Source organism: Calonectris borealis, chromosome 3 (assembly GCF_964195595.1).
Source record: "Calonectris borealis chromosome 3, bCalBor7.hap1.2, whole genome shotgun sequence".
NCBI lineage: Eukaryota > Metazoa > Chordata > Aves > Procellariiformes > Procellariidae > Calonectris > Calonectris borealis.
This window is the reverse complement of record NC_134314.1, coordinates 16,830,046-16,846,240: the sequence shown is the minus strand read 5'-3', so window position 1 is coordinate 16,846,240 and position 16,195 is coordinate 16,830,046. Positions and strand designations below refer to the sequence as shown.

At 45.6% G+C, this 16,195-nt stretch overlaps 1 protein-coding gene across 2 annotated transcripts in view; it reads left to right on the top strand.

Annotated features, from left to right (window-relative positions):
* The window catches only part of HPCAL1 (hippocalcin like 1), a 66,087-nt gene extending 50,092 nt beyond the window's left edge, over positions 1-15,995 (top strand). For both annotated transcript variants that reach the window (XM_075145062.1, XM_075145061.1), the window contains 3 exons: positions 10,290-10,692; positions 11,851-11,956; positions 14,819-15,995. In XM_075145062.1, coding sequence (XP_075001163.1) covers positions 10,315-10,692; positions 11,851-11,956; positions 14,819-14,916 — 582 coding nt within the window. In that variant the 5' untranslated portion in view covers positions 10,290-10,314 and the 3' untranslated portion in view covers positions 14,917-15,995. The remainder of the gene's footprint in view (positions 1-10,289; positions 10,693-11,850; positions 11,957-14,818) is intronic.
* Positions 15,996-16,195: the final 200 nt, after the last annotated feature.

Here is a 16,195-nt window from a genome sequence, read left to right as displayed (position 1 = left end):
TTTTAAGGTACTGCCTACTTTCTTCAGAGCATGGCGGGAAATGTGGGACTATTTCTGTTGTGCTGGGTGTTTCTGAGGGAAGTCCAGCAGCAGGATCGTGCCTGTGTTTGCAGAGGGGAGAGAGAAGAGTCTCGGCCAGAGCAGAGCATCAGCTGGAGGATCTACCTGGTGCCTCTGTGGTTCGGACTGCCTTCAGCTGAGCTTCACCTTCCTCTGGCAGGAACCTCTTCCCTGACGCCAATGTGACTCCAAACATCTACATCAGTTTTGGAGCTGACTCCCCTGATCCTGAAGGTGGTATGTTCGCTGACCTTCCCTTTTCAACATAGGTACTGCCAACAAAAAGTTGTTAGCAGGCTTCAAGGGGAAGGGAAGCGACCTCGCTCTTGTGTGCTGAAAGATGAAGTCTGCACACCCCGGGAGAAGGCATCACTTGAGAAACTTTCAATTAGTGCACCATCCTTCATCAGTGGAACCCTCCTTTTAGCCACCGCCGCGTCCTTTAAACACTTTTTTCCTGTTCCTCTCAAGAGGAAGAAATAAATGATAAATTATTGTGTTGACGCTACACAAGCATTGCACTTACGAAAAGGTCTTGTTGACATGGTTTCTCACACAGGATACCTTCTCCCTGTGCAGAAAAGTTGCTGAAAATTTCCAGGAAAATAGATATGTCATCCTTGGGGAAGGGAGATTAAAAAAAATGACAGCCTGGTGGCTAGCGTGGATCTTGGTTTGTGAAAGATGCAGAAGTTGGTGAAAGAGTTTGGTTTAGTAGGATTTTCTGTAGCCCTGTTAGAAGTGGAGCTGACGAGTAGTTGATATCAGCTTAGGGGCTCTTCAGAGACCAGGGTAATAAATGAAAAGATCAAAAAATGGCTGAGGTCAGTATCCTGGCATGGCCAGACCCAGAAGAGCTTATCTGTCCATGGCCTGACATGTTAAAACCTTGCCAATGACGTGCCTTTTTTTTTGCCTTTACTAAAACAAAGTTCATTAAGATAGTGCCATCTGAAAGAGAGACCTTAAGGTAGTACCAGGAGTGAGTTTTCTCCCTCATCCCCTTCTCTCCCCATGAATGTCCACCTTCAACATCGCTCTTGAGAGAAGTCACTCATTTCCTGTTTTTCCAGTCGAGACCTTCACCGATGCGGCACCAAGGCGGTGGGACAGGATGTGCCCCGTGTGTGGTCTCAGGTGGAGGTCAGTTTTTCTCATCCCACGCCTGTTGGGGTACTTCCTGCTTCAAACCCATTGCATCTCCTTCCTGTTGCCCTACCCAGTTAGGGACAGAATACACCCATTTGGCCACTACTGGCATCACTTAGATACAAATATAAAGTTCAACATGATTTGATTTTCCATTTACTGTCTTGCCGAGCCTGCTGACAGAGACTCAGCTCCAGGCAGCCCTCACCCGCGGCGCTCAGAAAAGCACATTTGGTGTGGATGTTGCTGGAGATGGAACCCCGTGGTGGAGGTTAATGAAAAAAGTGATGTCTTGAATGCGGATTGCATGGTTTGCTTCCGAGATGATTTGCATTCGAGTGTTGAATGCCATGCAGAAATGCCAGAGGAGAGAAAGGATTTTCATAGGGCTGTTCTTGGTGGCCCTAAAAATGTCACTGTGTGTCTGGAGGATCTTCAGCTGTCTCCTCTGATATGGAACACTCCCTTTCTCTGAGACAGACAGTCGTATTGCTCTTATGCATAATTTATAGTGAACGCACTTAAAAGCAAATCATACGGTTGAGTGTTCAGAATTAATGGAGGTTGAAACTACTTAGCCTGTGGGCTGGGACTGGAAGTGTCCTGCCATGCTGCTGCATCAGCCTCTGCTTGCCTTGGACTCAGCGGCTGGGAGAGTCCAGCAAGCACAGTCCCTGACAGCTCAGCGAAGGGGTGTTGCCCATTTTTGTACTGATTTTGTAGGAACTAGTCCCAAAATAATATGATGTCTCCTGTTTTCTGGAGATCTTCTCCAATTTTTAATGATGGGAACTGAAGTAAGAGGTGAGAGGGTGTATTACTTTTATCACTGAGTATCATGTATGGCCGGAGAGATGGTCTGTCATATCACCACTGATCAAGCAAGGATGTCCATCTCGTCTGCAATGGGTATAGAAAGTGGCACTTTGTGTTCAGGATCCACCTAACAGGAACGCCAATGCCCCGCTCATGCCTACGAAGTTCGGGTCTGGAGTTCACACCACCGAGGCACTGCCTTGGGCAAACACCCGCGTGTGCCTTCGCACACGTTGCCTGTGGGGAGCCACCAGCCCGGGTGTGCCTTGGCATGGGCAGACCTTGCCATCCCAGGAGGACAGCAGGACATTGCCCCGGCTAGGCGTCCACATCCCAGCATAGATTTTGCTGTAATTCAATACAAGGTGTTTGGTGTTGTGTTCTCAAGGCACGAAGGTTTGTGGTTGCCCTGATACTAACCTGAGCATGAACCTCATATCACGTTCCTCATGTGATGCTCTTGTCCAAGATGTGTGCTGGGGACATGGCTTTCCTGCACGTGATAGTAGTCTCTGCACTTTTGGCTCCTTGATTTTAAAATTAAATTAAAAAAAATCCCTGTGAGGCTGGTGCAGTCACCTGCACCAAGACTCGAGTAATATCCTCAGCTAGCGTAGAGCTTGGGCTGATTCCTACCAGCAGAAGATTCGGTCTTCTGCTGCCTGAATCGCTGCATCCAGCAGAACCAGGTTCCTTCCGTACGGGTGGGATGCTCTCGTGTAGTTATTTTACAGAGTTTTTATTTCACAGGGTTTTTACACCTCTGCAAGGAAAAAAAAAAGTTGAACTCTAGGTTTGCCTTTAGATTTTTAACTTCAGTGTTTTTTTCATTCAACAAACAGGAAAATAAAGGTGTGAAATAATTAGGTTACTATCATTAGTGGTTGCCACTGAAGGGGAAAGAGAACAGTGTTTTGAGAAGAATTTTGGTTTAATGTGTATTTTTACAAGGAAGTTAACAAGTGGCTTTTGTACTATTTTAAAGTGATGATCTGTGTAAAAAAAAAAATAAAAAAGCTCATTTAGAAAGCTAGTTTAATAAAATAAAATAGATGCATTTATATTAGATTTGAGATTTTTGGAACAAAAAATTGGCTAGTAGTAGAAATTGTTAGCAATAGCTGTGTATTTGGTGGATGAAAAGTTAGTGGCAAACAGTCTTTTACTTTTGGTTGATTTTCTGCCCCCCAGTGTTTCAGTATTTTTAATTAAGCTTCAATAAATATTGGTTGAATTTTTGTTAAAGTTAGTTAGTTGGCGTATCTCCAAAACCACTTTTTTGAGCATCTTTTTACTAAGCACACCTCTGCTAAAATGCTTTTTAAAAAAGAAAAAAAAGTTTCTTTCCACTCTTTGAAAACGAACCTAACCCTCTCCCCTTCCCTGTTTCAAATTAGCTACCCTGAAATCCCCTTGATTCCTGCAGCCCCTGTACCTCAGCACAGTACCGGGGGAAGGATGTCAGATCACTTTTTTTTTTTAATTTAGGCGTCATTAGCAGCGAGGATGGTCTTGCAGACCAGCCCCTGAGGGCTGATTATCGTCTGTCACTGTCTCTTTAACAAGTGTCATTGTCCCCAAACTCTCCATCTTCTCCAGGTGAATGGCTCTGACGCTATGGGGTTTGCTCCGGTGCCGTTGGCTGGCTCTTGATACTGCCATATTTTGGCTAATTCATCTGAAGTTTAATCAGGCTTCCTTTCTCCCAGGGCTGCGATTATTCTGTAGAGAATTATTCTGTGATTTACCTTCATCAATTAAATAAATGCATCGTATGAAACTTTTAAAATCCAATGACCAAACAGCCCAACCGTGCTAATTCTGTGGTTTTAATTACATTAAAAATATAATGCCCTGTCCTGATTTTTGACACTTTTCTTCCCTTTTTCTAAAAGGTTGCAATGTTTTCTCTGATTTCCCATTCGCATCAGGCACCTTTCCCTATCATGCAGGCCTGCACTCACAGAGCTTTATTTAAAATTATGTATCACAATAGTATCTTCAGTGAACATGACGTGGGTTTTTCCTCATGCAACCCAACCTTCTCAGAAAAAGACCTTGTGTGCTAAGACATTGTGCTGACATGTTTTCCTTGCTCTGTAATATTGTGTAAACAAACTGTAATGTTTTTTTTTTTAAGCCTTGCCAACTTTGCACAGCGTCTGAGACAAAATAGGGCTGGCTGCTTCTGCCTTGGTTTTGTTTAAAAAAAAAAAAAAAAAAAAAAAAAAAAAGGAAAGGGCAAAGGGAGGAGACGAGGAAAATCCACTCATGATTTTCTTTTCCTGTCTGCAATCACAAGCTGCATTGCTACCCAATCCGCTCCCACCCAAATTAACCCAATTTCCTAATTTACTCAAAAGATTTCTGGGCTTTTCTTATTGCATTGGGAATATTTGCCCTTTACAGTAATAAGCTCTCCTCCCTGAGCTGGAGAACATTATGGAGAGCTCCCCGAAGAACTGCCACTTTTCTGGTCCCAACGCAGGTCTCATTTTTTCCTCATTAGCAGCAATTCATGAATGTCTGGGAGTGTTTTGTGGTTCTTTTGTTTCTTTGCAGTGAATTTGTAACCGTGCCCTCAACGACAAGCTCTCATCTCCTGGTGATGGGGGTCAGTGTCAGCACGCGCAGCGGGTACCGGCGTGCCCCGGCTCGTTGCAGTGACTGCAGCGGCTGGGAAGATACTGCCGCTATCATCTGCAAATGCCTCTGCACTGCATACTGATGATACGAACGTAAAATGGTTCTCGGGTTAATGCATTGATGCTCAATGTCAGAGACTAATTCATTTTTCCCTGTAAATCAGGAATATAATCTCAAGTAAAGTGACTTCAATGGACAGGAGCGATCCAGAGACCTGTAAGTGAATTTCTTAGGTTTCAGCCCTTGCAGCTGACTCCATGAAATCAATGTGCCAGCCTGGAAATATTCCTCTGTCATAGCTATTTGCAGGATTGGATCCTTAATGATTCTGTGCTTAGGGACATGGTTTAGTGGGCGTGGTGGTGTTGGGTTGACAGTTGGACTCGATGATCTTAGAGGTCTTTTCCAACCTTAATGATTCTGTGATTCTTTGTGATTATATCTTTCTTTGGCGAGCTGGGGGTAGGTGGATATCGATAAAGGGTTTTCATCCCAGACATGGAATTGGGTTTTCAAGACTACACGATTCCTGGGTACGTGTTTATGGATAAACTTACAAAGTAAGGTGGCTCGAGGTCTGTTACCAATTCACTGTGCCTTTTGGAAGGACGTTCAGTGTACATACCTGAATTGTTACTGAGTTTTCTGGAACTGAAAATGTGGGTGATACAGGGGGTGGTCCTTCCCCTTTACCCACTTTTTAAAATAAGCTTCTGAAAAGGATTTAACTTGAAAATAAGTTGCAAGTAAGCAATGTTACTTATTTAAATAAAAGCGTGATTAATCATTGAAAGTGAAAAATTTTAAAAGCCCATTTATTTATTTAGTATGGTCTGTTCTTCGCTCGTCAGGTTTCGTTTCTCTTTCTGTTTCCCCAAAGGCAGCAGAGGAAGGAGCTTCAGCTCCTCTTGATGCCAGCCTTTCACATCTCCAACCCCGCAGCGTTTCTGCAGGGTTTGAATTTTTGGCATTATTGATTGAGGTTTCTCTTTTGTCTTGCTGCTTCTGTTGTTAACTTTTCAAGAGGTGAAGCTATTCCTTGTTGCACTTCAAACTTTATCAAAAGGTGTTACTTTTGGCTCCGAGTCTACAGCTTGGGAAGATGAAGCGGGTGCTGCGGTGGCTGGTGTGTGAGCGTCGGCGCTGCTTTTGCTGCAGGGCAGGAAAGAAGTTCACATGAGTGTACCAGGCAGGACCAAATATCTATAGCAACGTGTTTGTATATCCTGTGCCTTCTCTACTGCAACGCTCGTTGCTTAGGATACTGGCATTAAAACATGTAACAAAATCTGCTCTTTACTCCGGAGTTCATTATCTGTCCCAGGCCCATGTAATTACACATTTCCCCTCCCAGTTCAGATCACACCCGTTGACCGGCCCTGATCAAAGCATGGTCCAGAGGATGTTGTTGTAATCCCATTTTACAGCCTATTTGCTACATGATCTTTTCTTACCGCTAGGCATTTGTTGCTAGCTGGGGTGCCCGAGAATCCATCTCCCTCTTGCAGCTTGGCCCATGGGAGCTGGAGTCTTCTTAAATACATCTGTGCGTTGACTGAGTTGGTGAGTGCTGCAAGAGAGATGGTGCTAGATTTTCCCCTGCAAAGCAGATAGCTCAGATAATATGAAGAGTATTTATTCTATTTCTCTGTGCACTGTCTTTCTCTGCTGGAGAGCAACTCAGTCCTACAGACAGGCATTTCATCAATTTTCTTCTTTTTATTAACACTAAATCAGTATCCAAGGGGCTTTGCATAAGGAAGTGCATCTCTAAGGAGTCATTCCTCCTTTTGCAGCCGTAACTGATGCTCTAAGAGGATGCCATCAGGAGTTCAGTTTGAGGGGTTTTTGCCTTCAGAAGGTTTGCGGTGACAAAGCCGGGTTGGTCTCCGGCTTTCTGGGTTACTTGCTCGGAGAACGCTTCTACCCGCAGTAACTGGTGGTTGACAGAGAGTTCATGTAAAAGTAGGATGCACTGAGCTTTGTTACAAGTACTTCAAATACTTCTGTGCATGGATGCTGACAACCAGTCCATCTATTGGTAAAAACACAGAATTGCTACTTTAGCTGTTTCAGAGTTAGCTACAGTTACTCGCCGTGTTGCTGCATAACTGGTGTGCGTCTTGGCCTCAGTAGAAGACCTTTTTTCTCATTGCTAGGCTTTTGTTATGACATTATTGCTTATTTTTGGTGAGCCTAGAAGGACAGAGGGTATATTCAGGTAGGAGTTCTCTGACATCTCAGTTTCTAGCCTATTGCAGGCAGGCAGCAGCACCACATAATTTTAACAAAAGTTTTGGTGTGAAACGGGAACAAAATTGCATCTGCATTGTCCTCTGTTTGAGCCTTACACGACTGAGTATTGCTTTCACGAGCAATGATATATTTGTGAAGTCTACTGGTCTGCAGTTACACTTCTGAGCTTTTCCTTGGCTGATCACCTCAAGGGCATTCCTGTGATTATTTTTATTACTGCCATGATAGTGCTGGATGCTCGGAGGGCTTTTGCTCATCACGCTAAGCAGGGACGGACCTCGCTGCAATGTGTGTGGCATTGCTTCCCTGGATTTCACCCCGGCGTGGTGGAAATGAGGGACGGGCAGGCTGTGTTGGAGTTAGGTCTCTGCTGACTGCCCCGGGGCCACATCAGGTGCAAGGATGTCTCCCCTCCCTTGCCTTCTACACCCATTGCAGTGAGTGATTTGGCTGGTATAGGCTCGTTAAAAAACAACCCCACAGCTCTAATCACAGGACTGACCTGAGCATCCCAGACCCACTCCCTGTGATTTCCATTAGCAGCCATCCTCCGAGTGGTCTTGTGGCTAAATCAGCCGCTGAGCCTCTGGAAAGTGATTTGATGAAAGCATTTTATAGCAATCGAATGAAATGTCAGTTGGATGCCAGCAGCAGGGGTTGCTGTCATGATTAATGAGATATTTAGGCATTTCATTTTGGAGGAGCTACCTGCAACACAATTCACATCGAAGCTGGTTTTTTTTAGATGGGCTTTAATAAATTAATGTTGGTTATTTAATTATTCGTAACAAATTGGTTACAACAACTGCAGGGTTACATTTGGGTTGAACACATTATGAAGCCTTTCAGAAAGCTCATTTGCAAAAAAGGGTTGTGTTTAGAGCATTGCACGTTACTTTTCTGATACAAAAATATGTAAAAGAGAAAGAAGGGTTGAAATAACCTGTAATTTGTTGAATGCAAAGACTACTTGCATATAAAGCTTTTGAAGCTGATATTAAATGAACATCCGTCCAAATAACAGGATATATCTTACTGCTAGTAGAAGCAGTGAAATCTAATAAATGAAGTTAACATCTTACCTCTCTGTTGTCTAGGGGCCTCTATTTTTAAGGGAACAGGAATAGTAAAGGTATTATAGGAACAAGGAGAAATGGCATTAAACCTTTTCAAATCTCTTTTAACTGCCGGTTGGAAGTTTTACCATGGTTCCCCAACCCTGTGCATGATTAAAACTGAGTTTATTTCTGCTTGAAGTCAAGCTCCTGCATTAAGCGGGCTCTCCTGCTCCTCCTGCCCCTCTCCCAGGGAAGTCTGATGCAGCTGCCAGCGAGGCAGGGACTGCTTTTGGACTGGGCATCATGAAGCCAAGGGGATTCACTGAAGGATGGGACCCAAAGGCACCTCCTCACCCAAGGACAGAAACGTAGTGTTACAATTTCTGCTCTTAAAAAAAGGACCACGGTCAATCTGTTATTTGCTCCAAGCCACTGTTTTCTGCAAATTGACTGCAGCAGAGAATATTGTGTTTTCTGCCTTCGGCACTGCAAGGATGAATGTTTGGAGCAGGGGAGATTCAAAGATGGAAAGGCAGCGGGAGCAGCTGGGAGTTAGTGGTTTAACTGGAGGGCAGCCCAGTGCTCTTCTAGGGATGATGCTGGCAGGGACCGGGAGCTGTAGCATCCCTGCATGTTGGGAGCAAGCAGAGGTGTGTCAGGGGCCCGGAGAAAACTCTGCAATATAATCGACAAAAATAAAGCTTTGGAGCTGAAATATTGGCAGCTTTTTTAGAAAACAGAATTGCTAATGATAACAGAGTTTTCTGTTAAGCCCGATGCATTGAACTAATGAGCAGCTGGCTGGTTTTTGTCTCCAAGCATTGAGCCACAGAGCAGGATGTGGATTTTTTACATTGCTGAGGCGACGCAGAGACTAAGTGGAACACAAATAAAACGAGCTTAAATTCAGCTGTTGAAAATCTCTCTGCTGTAGAGTAACTTATTTTTTGCTGACCTTTAACTTTTTTTTTTTTTTTTTTTTAGGTTCTTATGCATGCCTGGGATTTTTTCTCTCTGGGAAGTGTTTAGCCCCTATTATGTTTTTCCCAGTCTCTGCACGCTTTGTTGCTCAGCTCTTGCAGTTTCCAAGTAGCTGCGCGGTGTTGGCCTGTTACTAATCTGCCTTCTGCACCGGCTGTGGGCGAGCCTAGCAGGGGCAGAACAGGCTGTGCAGAGAAATGTCCTTTATGCTGGACCAGACACAGGGGTTTGGATGTGACTTTGTGCAAAGCTTGGGAATAAACCTCTTGAGTCTGGGGAAGGAGTTACAGTTCAACCTCTTGCTTGGCAGCTTGGTTTGGTATTGCTGGGAAGCCATGAAAGGCTGAAAGGGATAAAAGTCAAAAATACATCATGGTATCTTTTTTTTTTCCCTGTTGTTTCCTAAGTGCAAATTGACCATCTTTCATTTTGTTGAAAGAGCTTTCCTGTTGCTGGGCAGTCTCCCCTGCGCAGTCACCTGCATATCACTGTCAAAGGAGGGGACAAACCCAGCCCCCTCCCGAAATCCTGATAAAATCCTGAGGTTGAAATGCCCTTTTGCCCACATTGGGGAATATTGAACTTACTGAATAAGCTTATATAAAAGCATAAACTCCAATAAACCTGGAAGGAGTTGCTTTGCCAAACATTTTGCTTTAAAAAGCCCTTTTCTCTGCTTGTCTGGGGAGGCAGAGGGTTGCGGTCTGCTGGAAAGGATGAAGTCCTTTGTGCCGCTGCTGCTGTCACAGGAGGAGGGAGGAGATGCTCCATAAGCCAAGGGGTTTCAAAGAGCATCTGGACGATGCAAATGCAGCTGGCATGGAGCCATCTGCCCTTCCGGCCCCTCGCTTCGTCCCTGCTTACTTTCATTTCTGAATAGATGGATTTTACTTTTCATCTGCTGCTTGGACCCTTCCCACTTGGTCATTGCAGCAGATCAGCCTGTTGGGGTGGGTCAAGAGTTGGGATCCAGACCTGGGCATTGCAAACCATATGGTAGAGGAGTGAGATTGTAGCAGAGAAATAAAATAACAAGGATTATTATTTCCTAAATAATTAGGATTAATAATAAGGTTTAATATTTCCCAAATAGTCCCTCCCAAACTTGTCCTTCTGCGGCTTACTAGTAGCTGAGAGAGCCTAGAGGAGAGGAGAAGAGGCCAGATGAAATGAGATATTTTCCTAGTGATGTATAGCATCCTTTTTCTCCTCTTTCCCCCTTGCCCCGGGCAGGGTCTGTGTTTCTCGCAGGGCTCTGCCTGCCCCCAGCCCCCCTCTGCCGAATGGGGCCGGAGCTCAGGCGGATGCTCTCTCGCTTTGCAGCTGCTGAACCCGGATCCAGAAGAGGATGGGGAAGCAGAACAGCAAGCTGCGCCCCGAGGTGCTCCAGGACCTGCGTGAGAACACTGAGTTCACAGACCACGAGCTGCAGGAGTGGTACAAGGGCTTCCTAAAAGATTGCCCGACGGGCCATTTGACTGTGGAAGAGTTCAAAAAAATATACGCAAATTTTTTCCCCTATGGCGATGCGTCGAAGTTTGCGGAGCACGTCTTCCGCACCTTTGACACCAACGGTGACGGGACGATTGACTTTAGGGAATTCATCATCGCCCTGAGCGTCACCTCTCGGGGCAAGCTGGAACAGAAGCTGAAGTGGGCATTTAGTATGTACGACCTGGACGGCAACGGGTACATCAGCCGCGGGGAAATGCTAGAAATAGTGCAGGTGAGGCGTTGTCTCTATTTTGTATTTTATTCATGTTGCTGTAACCTCTTCACCCTGAGACAGCTGGAGCTGGAGATGAGGGATGTGCTGAGCTGGGTCCCTCCTGCCCCAGGGAGGCTCCTGAGCCCATGGTCCCCAAAAGGACACTGGGGGCCATGGTGGGACCTACGAGGTGCAAATGAGGAAAGAGCCCAAGGGACGAACAGGGTGCTGTGTAACTGGCCCGCAGCCAAAATCTTGCAGCTCTCCCGGGGATTTCTTAGTGGGGTGTTGATGGGATCAAAAAACCCTAAATGCAAATTTGACTGACCTGATTAATCTCAAAATTAATAATTTGAAACTTCAAATCTGAGGCAACGTGAGCACCGAATGAAAGGCTGTAGCATGTCTTTGTCTCCCCAAGGCTGGGGACGCATAGCCCACGGGCTGTACCGGGGGGGCCTGCGGGGCAGAGCCCCCTGTGCCCCTGCCCCACGTGCTGGCGGGCTGCTTGCCGCCTGCTCTGCAGCTAAATGTCTCCAGTGCACTGCAAGGGGCACTGGGAAGCACGAAATGCATCCAGGCAGTGCCCTGGTGGCTGGTCCTCGGGGCTGAGCAGGGATAATTGAGGAGAAGGGCTAGGACTGCAGATGTCCTAAAGAGGTGTCGTCTTTATTCACATTCTTGTAAGCCTGAAAATACGTTTCCTTACCCATCTACAAAGAAGAACAACCCCTATTCCGATATATTCATATTCACCTGTAATCCATACAACACCCCACACATGTATACATAACTGAGTGTATGCTGAGAGCCAGCCGAAGAGGCGATGGCTTAGCCCGGTTGCAGAAAGGAGAATTACACACTATTGCCTCCTGTATTTTACCTCAGTCCTGCTCCTACATGAATCTAGACCCTGACTTTCAGTTAAACTGACCCAGCAGTGCGGGAGCTTCTTTTGAAGTGCGAATGAATACAGGAAAGAAAAATAAAAAAAACTGCAGTCAGAAATTCCTATTTGTTTTGGTTTATAAAGTCCTGCAGCTGCTTGCCAGGGTCAGCTGCCTTTTTTTATTACTACAGGCTTAAATTCTTTTTCTCAGTCCTGATGCTTTATTGTTTGGGTTGTGTTTTTCTTATCTCTTTTTTTCTTTTTCTTTTTTTTTTTTTAATACTCAGGCAATCTACAAAATGGTTTCATCAGTAATGAAAATGCCGGAAGATGAATCCACTCCCGAGAAGCGAACAGACAAGATCTTCAGACAGATGGACACAAACAACGATGGTAGGATCTCCACCGGAACCCCTTCATAGGCTCTAGAATAGAAATACAGGTCTTTTAGCCCAGGCTTGGTCGAAGCAGATGATGGTATTTGGGGGTGGTTAGAGAGCAGGGATATCCCCACCCGTACTTCTGGTCTCTGCCTGGCCTCGGCAAGCATCTCCGGTCGATAACAAATAGGGTGAATAAGTGGGCAGCGGGCAAGAGACTTTTCCTGCTGGGGGACGAAGGGGTGGGAGGGGAGCAGTTCTTCCCTGACATTTCGCGAGTAAATCCCCTTCTGCAAAGGCTCCTCTGAAACTCCCCTGAGTCCAATGTCTTTGGGTTATTTTCTCTGGGCGTAGCATGAACTAGGCACAACGTTTTGCTCCCGTTGCCCTTGATAGGGTTGCAGTCCTGGACTTGTCATTAGTAATGCGGGTCAGGGATGTGGTTGAAAGCAAAACTTCCCCTGGGTCCATAATACTTATTTTCTGTGCATGTTTGTGGCGCGTGTACGTATACGCATGGTCACACACGGTCCTGCAGCGTTTACTCTATTGCAGCGTGCGCGTCGGGGGGATGTAACAGCTCCCAAGCCAATTATGGAGCCACTTGATAAATTATCTGACAGCGTAGCCGTCACGAGCCCTCCACCTGAGCTAGCTCATTTCCTTAGGCTTGAAAAACAGGCAAAACTGAGCAATTTCCTCTGCCCATCAGCCTGCCGACGTGTTTCCTCTCGTCCCAGCTGAGGTGGAGCTTTCCCTGGGAATTACCCCGGCAGCGGCTGAGGCAGCCGCTGCCCATGTCGAAATCAGGAGCTATATCCTACTGATGTTCTCAGTGGGAGCAAAGATTTGGTCCTAGCGCTGAGATATGGAGACCCGGAAAAATACGATCTTATGTATAGAAAGGTTTTTATTTAAGAGAATTTTATGGCTCCATTTTGGCATCTGCTGCAGCTTCTGGGGCAAATTCCTGGCCTTGACGAAGTCCTCAAGTATTTACCTTTGACTTCATCAAAACTAGCCCTTCATCCCCTGACTTCACATGTGGAGGGCCTTCAGATAACATGATTGAAGTATTTTTGTTCTGTGGAAAGTAGCGGCGCATGCAGATGTGCGACAGAGTAGTGGTCACAAAACCTGCTATATACGTCCTCCATCTGTTGCGCTTTGTTGCTGAAATAAAGTCATCCTCTTCCCAGTAAAATACCAGCCCTGCAAGCCGTGCAGTGCCAAGCACAGGGGAGTACGTGTGCTCTTGGTGGCTGGAAATGTTTCTTCTTCCCCATCTGACTGTTGGACATCATTGCAAATAGATTTTGATTTGTGCTTTGCTTTTAAGTATTGCAAGGAGAGGGGAAAACTAATGAATGTCCTGACAGTTATGGGTACTCTTTTTCAGGCTGATAAAAACTTAAGAAAACGCTTGGTTTGGGAACATTAGCTTAAAAGCCAGAAATTGGGGCAGAAGTGTGCCACAGGTTTTTGTGCTTCTCCAATTTCTACAAGAGGAAAGTTTGCTCATTCCTCCCTGTTCGACCTGATTCGGGTGCTGGGCACTGAGCTCAGTCCTCTCCCCATCCCCGCGGCAGGCTGGGAGCATCCTGGGCTGGTGAAAACCGGCACGATGAGCTTGTGCCTCCCTCCCTTCGGGGGTACATGGCCAAAAGTGGCAGCAGGCAGCTGCCAAGTGTAAGATGTTCGTGCGTGGGTCCTGCCCGGCTCAAGCAGAGCAGTTTGGGTTGGGTAAGGATGGCCCTGGGGTGTTGTGTGAGGCTGGGGGTAGGTTGTTCTGGGAGCACGAGGTAGACAGGAGATCACCGGACACGGTGTCAGGGACGCAGCAAATGCTTGTCTCCTCCGGTTCATAGGGAAAACTGTTTCATTTCTCATTAATATTGCTACAGCTTATTTCTGCCATGGTTCAGAGTGCTGAAGCAGGAGAGTGTTGGTGATAGCAGGCAAGGCAGAGGCTGCTCACAGGCTCCTGATAGCATTTGTGCGGGGGACTGGTCCTGAGCTTGGGAAAAACCTGCCAGGAGGCTGGGTCACCCCAGGATGAGAGAGATGGGAGACCGGATGGGACCTTTCCTCCGTGCCATGCTGTGCCGTGCCGTGCCGTGCCGTGCTGTGCTACAGGACTGTTGCAGCCAGGGGATGCTGGGGTGATTGCTCCTCATGGTTGCTCCTCCAGAGATCACCTTTTTAGACCTACAGACTGTTACAGGGTCCATCCAAGCCAGTGCCTCTGGCCTAAACTGAAGATGTATAGACCAGAAACACTCAGGAGTGATACGTGGCAAGAGGTGGCTCTCCCAAGGGTGGCTTTTCTTGCTGCCCCGTGAAACAGGTCCCATTCCTGTACACCCCGCAGGGCACAGCAAGTGGCTTCTAGATGCAGGAGAAGTCATCACTGCTCAGCCCTACACGTCACAACAGACTGAGAGGGTGCAAAGTGGAGACGTTGGGATATTTAGGTTTAAAATGTCGTAGTAATACGGGCATAATTTTCAAAGCGTACATGTGTTCAGGTACCATACCTTGTGTTCATGTGTCATGTAATTTGTACAGTCTGGTTCTGGGCAAAAAGCTGCCAAATTATATTAGAACAGTTGTTTTTATATTTGGTACTGTCTTTTTAAATAAAAAATAACAATTATTATGCTAGATTGTTTTGCAGAAGAAAAATGCATCTGGGCTTAAGGGCTTGAGTAGGATTTGCTGTGCATTGCACTAAATTCCCCTCAATGCCTTTGTGATAGATTAAATACACGTATGTTGCTTCAATGAGGAGGGGGTTTTTTAAGCTACAGCGACAGTGGCAGCAGCAACTGACTTGTTTTTTTACTATTTCCGTTTTGTTTTTCATCCCTTTCAGGTAAACTGTCGCTGGAAGAGTTCATCAAAGGTGCCAAGAGCGATCCCTCCATTGTGCGGTTGTTACAGTGCGACCCCAGTAGCGCAAGTCAATTCTGATTAAAGCGGACAGTGTGCACAGAGAATCTCAGCTTTGCTCGCAAACGGATGCCTTCTCAACCATCCCTCCACACTTCGCGGATAAGATCCCATTGCCAGATTGTGTGTGTGTGTGTCCGAGCGAACCAGCCCTCGCTCCCCTCACTAACACCAGTGCAGCTCTCCTTCGGCAGCTCCGTTTCTGCTTCCCCGTAATGTTACAATTCACTCTACACATTTTAAACGTTAATCAAAAGGTATGTTTACATGCAGCTACGAAAGAGTTCAAATCGCTGGTGAGATACCACTTCACTTAGTCCATAAGAAAGGTGATGTTCTAGTAGTTCCCGAGAAGATGCTAGGTAGGACTTTTACCCGACATAGCAGATGGTAGATAATTTATTTTGCTTCAGAAATTACTACGTAAAAAAAAAATGTGGACTGAATGGAGTAGAAAGTTAAAAAAAAAGGAAAAAAGAAAAAAAAAAACACCAAGCAGCTTTCCTGGGCATGGTTCCAATTTTCTTTTTGAGGAAAATCGCTTGCACTTATCTAATGGTCTTTACTTTCTTTTAATATATATATAAATTATATATATATGGTGAAGTAAAATTTTAAATATTTAGGTCATCTATTTAAGGCATAAAATAGAATTTGAGCTTTGTTTCTTCTAGTCGTCTGTGATTTATTCAAATCTTGGAGATTGTTTTTTTGTGATATTTATGCATTAGCAAATTGCTGTTCCAAAAGAAATGCATGACTAGCAGTTTGTGGATATTTCACTCTGTTTAATTCCTGAATGCAAATATTTGTTTATTTTTACTGTCAATTGTTCCAATGTTACTGTATTAACGAAAGACCTGAAAGGAGTTCATCCTCATTTTGTATTTCTCAGTGGAGTCCTACTTTTCTGGTGGTTGCTGCGTTAAATGGCTTTTGAGTGCCCTGAGGTGACGTGACTCGCACTGCTGTTCTCGACTTGGCTACACCTCCTCCCTTTTGCTGTCGATATGTTAATAGTCTTGTGCATTCCAGTGTTATTTAATATCTGCCTAATGCCAAGAAATATTAATTGAAATAAAAGACTACTTTTCTTGTCACTGCCTGTCTTGGTCTAACCCATGCAACAAGTTCCTAGCATCGCCTGTTTGGGGGAAGGACGAGGCTGGCTCCCTGCCCGACGTGTGCCCGTCTTGTCCGAGACACGTTGCCTTGTAAGTACCTAGGTCTTCTTTGGGAGCCTGCTGTTGCGGCTGGGTTAGCACAGCGGTGTTAGTGGCGGTGGGTGCTTGTGGGATCC